The 3,297-nt window shown below is 35.0% G+C and overlaps 1 protein-coding gene across 2 annotated transcripts; it reads left to right on the top strand.

The window, feature by feature from the left end:
* The first annotated feature begins 511 nt into the window (after positions 1–511).
* Positions 512–2,127, top strand: LOC107714205 (interleukin-8-like). Of its 2 annotated transcripts, XM_016519975.1 has the most exons (5): positions 512–641; positions 762–838; positions 1,630–1,685; positions 1,813–1,899; positions 2,037–2,127. In XM_016519975.1, the coding sequence occupies exons 1-5, from the start codon at positions 578–580 to the stop codon at positions 2,047–2,049; spliced, it is 297 nt and encodes a 98-aa protein (XP_016375461.1). In that variant the 5' UTR covers positions 512–577; the 3' UTR covers positions 2,050–2,127. The 2 variants fall into 2 exon arrangements, with proteins under 2 accessions (XP_016375461.1, XP_016375460.1); XM_016519974.1 differs by lacking the exons at positions 512–641; positions 762–838 and adding an exon at positions 1,369–1,432 and having other exon boundaries at positions 1,553–1,685.
* The last annotated feature ends 1,170 nt before the right edge of the window (positions 2,128–3,297 follow it).

Below are 3,297 nucleotides of genomic sequence, written 5' to 3'. Positions count from 1 at the left end.
AATAAATATACATTCATAAAAATAAATTAACTTTTGCAAATACAGTAAATAATAAATAAGTACAAAATTATATGTGCATTTATTTTTTTTCTCTTAAATTTTCCATGGAACCCTTCCATGGCTCAGTTTGTTTATTTGTTACAGTTTTTGAGAGCGAGTGTGACTTCCACCTGCATAATCAACATTAAGGGTAATGTCTTGCAAAAATTCGATAATGGAACATGTTTTAGCCAGATTTGTAAAACGTGTTATGTGTGGGATCATGTTTTACTTTTCTATTGCTGAAAAAACATGAAATGTTAAGCAATATACTACACATCAAAGTGGACAACTTTTGAAATTCCTCCAGCTCATTGTCACTTTCTTAATCATATGAATAACTAGGCTCACAAGCCTGTGACATCAGCAAAACTTTCCCAATTGAGTATATTGCGCAATGCCCTCTGACTCATAGGACGGAGCTTTAAAAGAGCTGCATGTTCCACAATGTGGACAGAATTCACCAACAGATCTGAGCGCCTCAAATATCTAGCATCCAAACTAGATTTACTTTTACATTTTGTTAGTTTTTGGCAGAATGCACTGCAAAATCTTTTCAGTCTCTGTTATTGTTTTTCTGGGATTCCTGACCATTGGTGAAGGTAAGTGAATTGCAGTAATTTGGTAATATTATAGGTTAATCAGTAACCATAGTTAGTACAAATGCACTTTTACGTTATGCATGTATGTGATGAAAAATTAACGCATTATTTTGCTTTTAGGAATGAGTCTTAGAGGTCTGGGTGTAGATCCACGCTGTCGCTGCATTGAAACAGAGAGTCGACGCATTGGAAAACGCATAGAGAGTGATATATATATATGAATAGTCATTATTATGAATAAGAATAATGAAACTACTCACTCTTTTTCAACCACTTCCACAAAACCTCATGATTGATTTTTTACCACTGCATGGCTAGTGCTGTTTTGTTGGATCCAAACCCCCCCGTTATTTATAAATATGACAATGAAATATCAGGCCTAAATATCACTTCACTTCTTTTTACCAAATAAGGTTTAACCGTTGTAAATAGAGGATTTACTCTGACTCTTGGGTCCTTATAGGAAGAAAACACTATATAATGTGTTCCATATATAATTTGTGTCTTTCACTTTATAATTGTCACAGTTATGGACTTTTGGTTGTGTTTCTCTGTTCCTGTTCTCCTGCCTTTTGTAGTTCCATTGCCCTAATTTCTGTTCAGTCCAGTGATTTCCAATCCAGTGATGGTTATGATTTGCAGCTGTTACCCATTCATTAGTCTCCTTATTTATACTCCCTGTTCTGTTCAGTCGTGGCACTTTTACATTTTGTTAGTTTTTGGCAGAATGCACTGCAAAATCTTTTCAGTCTCTGTTATTGTTTTTCTGGGATTCCTGACCATTGGTGAAGGTAAGTGAATTGCAGTAATTTGGTAATATTATAGGTTAATCAGTAACCATAGTTAGTACAAATGCACTTTTACGTTATGCATGGATGTGATGAAAAATTAACGCATTATTTTGCTTTTAGGAATGAGTCTTAGAGGTCTGGGTGTAGATCCACGCTGTCGCTGCATTGAAACAGAGAGTCGACGCATTGGAAAACACATAGAGAGTGTGGAGCTCTTCCCTCCAAGCCCACACTGTAAAGACACAGAGATCATGTGAGTTTTCACACTAATAATGCTTTAACCCTTGCAGATTACAAGTTTAGAATAAATCCATAATGATTCAGATTAATATAATAGTAAATTGGGTTCTTACTGGTTGTTCTCTGTATTTCTAACACAGTGCCACCCTGAAGGGATCCAGAAAAGAGATCTGTCTGGACCCTACTGCACCCTGGGTTAAGAAGGTCATTGAGAAGATCATTGCCAAGTAAGTGTCAGTAAATCCTTACTATGTGTGTGATGTCTAATGCTGAAAAAGTACAACAAATTAATAAGTACAAACTATCAGGTCTCATCACATTTGTCAAGGAAATAACAATAACAAATACCTTTTTTGTTTTGCAGCAAAGCACCATGAATGTTTGGATCATCTGTGAAGTTGAGCCTGATGATATGTATGATATTGCCACATCTGACATGTCAACCTGTACCGATGGGCACAGTCCTACTGTTTGGTTTGGTTTCAAAGAGTTTGCTCAATGTTGAGTGTTGTTAAAATATGTGTTGAGTGTTGTTCCATAAGTTATAAATATGAAAATTATTAAAAATGCAGTTATGTTTAGAACTCAGTTAAACTGCCCTGGTAATGATGAAGTGGATTTAAATGTTCTATAAAATGTGAAAGTAGGTTTTTAATCTGTGTTCAAGCAACTCGTTCTACTATCAGTCTACCAGAGCATTGCCCTGCACTCAGTAGGTTTGAAAGGTACATCTGCCAAACTTGTATCTGCACAAGACTGCACATGTTGCCACATGAAGACTTGTTACCACATCAAGAGAAAACACCATACTGTTGCACCGTCAGGCAACCGCCATTATCTGCTGCTAATTTCATTGCACGTTGGCTGATGACAAGCTTTTCAGTATATTACAGGAAATATTCATGGCTGTAATTTTTGCTTAATAAATTAAACTGTAATAAACAATGTGGGGGCAATAAATCAAGACAACAATATTAGTTTGCTCTAAAAAACATAACAGACATTGTCATGTTGGATAATAAAACATATTTTTATTATTAGAAATGTTTCCATCATCGATGTTTCTAGCTTTTTAGTTTGAACTTAATTCAAAATGAATCATTTTTTTGAGGAATGGACATGAACGTTAATTAATAAAATGAAATAAAATTTGTGCTTCCTTGTCTAAAACAACAACTTAAAGGGGTAATGAACTACCTTTTTTTTATTATTTTGTACTGTTCTCTGAGATCCACTTATAATGTTATCAAGATTTTTACATCAAAAACCTCATAATTTAGATTTTCTGTCCTGTTTTGACCCCCCTCATCGGAACGCTCTTTTCCCAGATAGCACACATACATCTGTAAGATCTCAGTTAAAGATTGCTTCATCTGGAAAGCATCTGTTGTGTACAAACATCTTCTGATAGACATCTTTAACATCTTCTGATAGACATCTTTAAGATGTCAGTTTTACATACATTCTAAATCATAAACATCTTAAAGACATCTTCTAAACGTCTATTTGACATCTGACAGGAAACGTCCTATAGACGTATTGTAGATGAGCAAACACTCTAAAAAAATACGTCTTGCAGATGTAAATGCAGACGTCAAATAGACATCTCCGTGATGTGTGTGCTG

Source organism: Sinocyclocheilus rhinocerous, unplaced genomic scaffold (assembly GCF_001515625.1).
Source record: "Sinocyclocheilus rhinocerous isolate Xijiao unplaced genomic scaffold, SAMN03320098_v1.1 scaffold1591, whole genome shotgun sequence".
In the NCBI taxonomy this organism is placed as follows: domain Eukaryota; kingdom Metazoa; phylum Chordata; class Actinopteri; order Cypriniformes; family Cyprinidae; genus Sinocyclocheilus; species Sinocyclocheilus rhinocerous.
The sequence above is the reverse complement of the archived record's forward strand: the minus strand, read 5'-3'. Positions and strand labels throughout refer to the sequence as shown.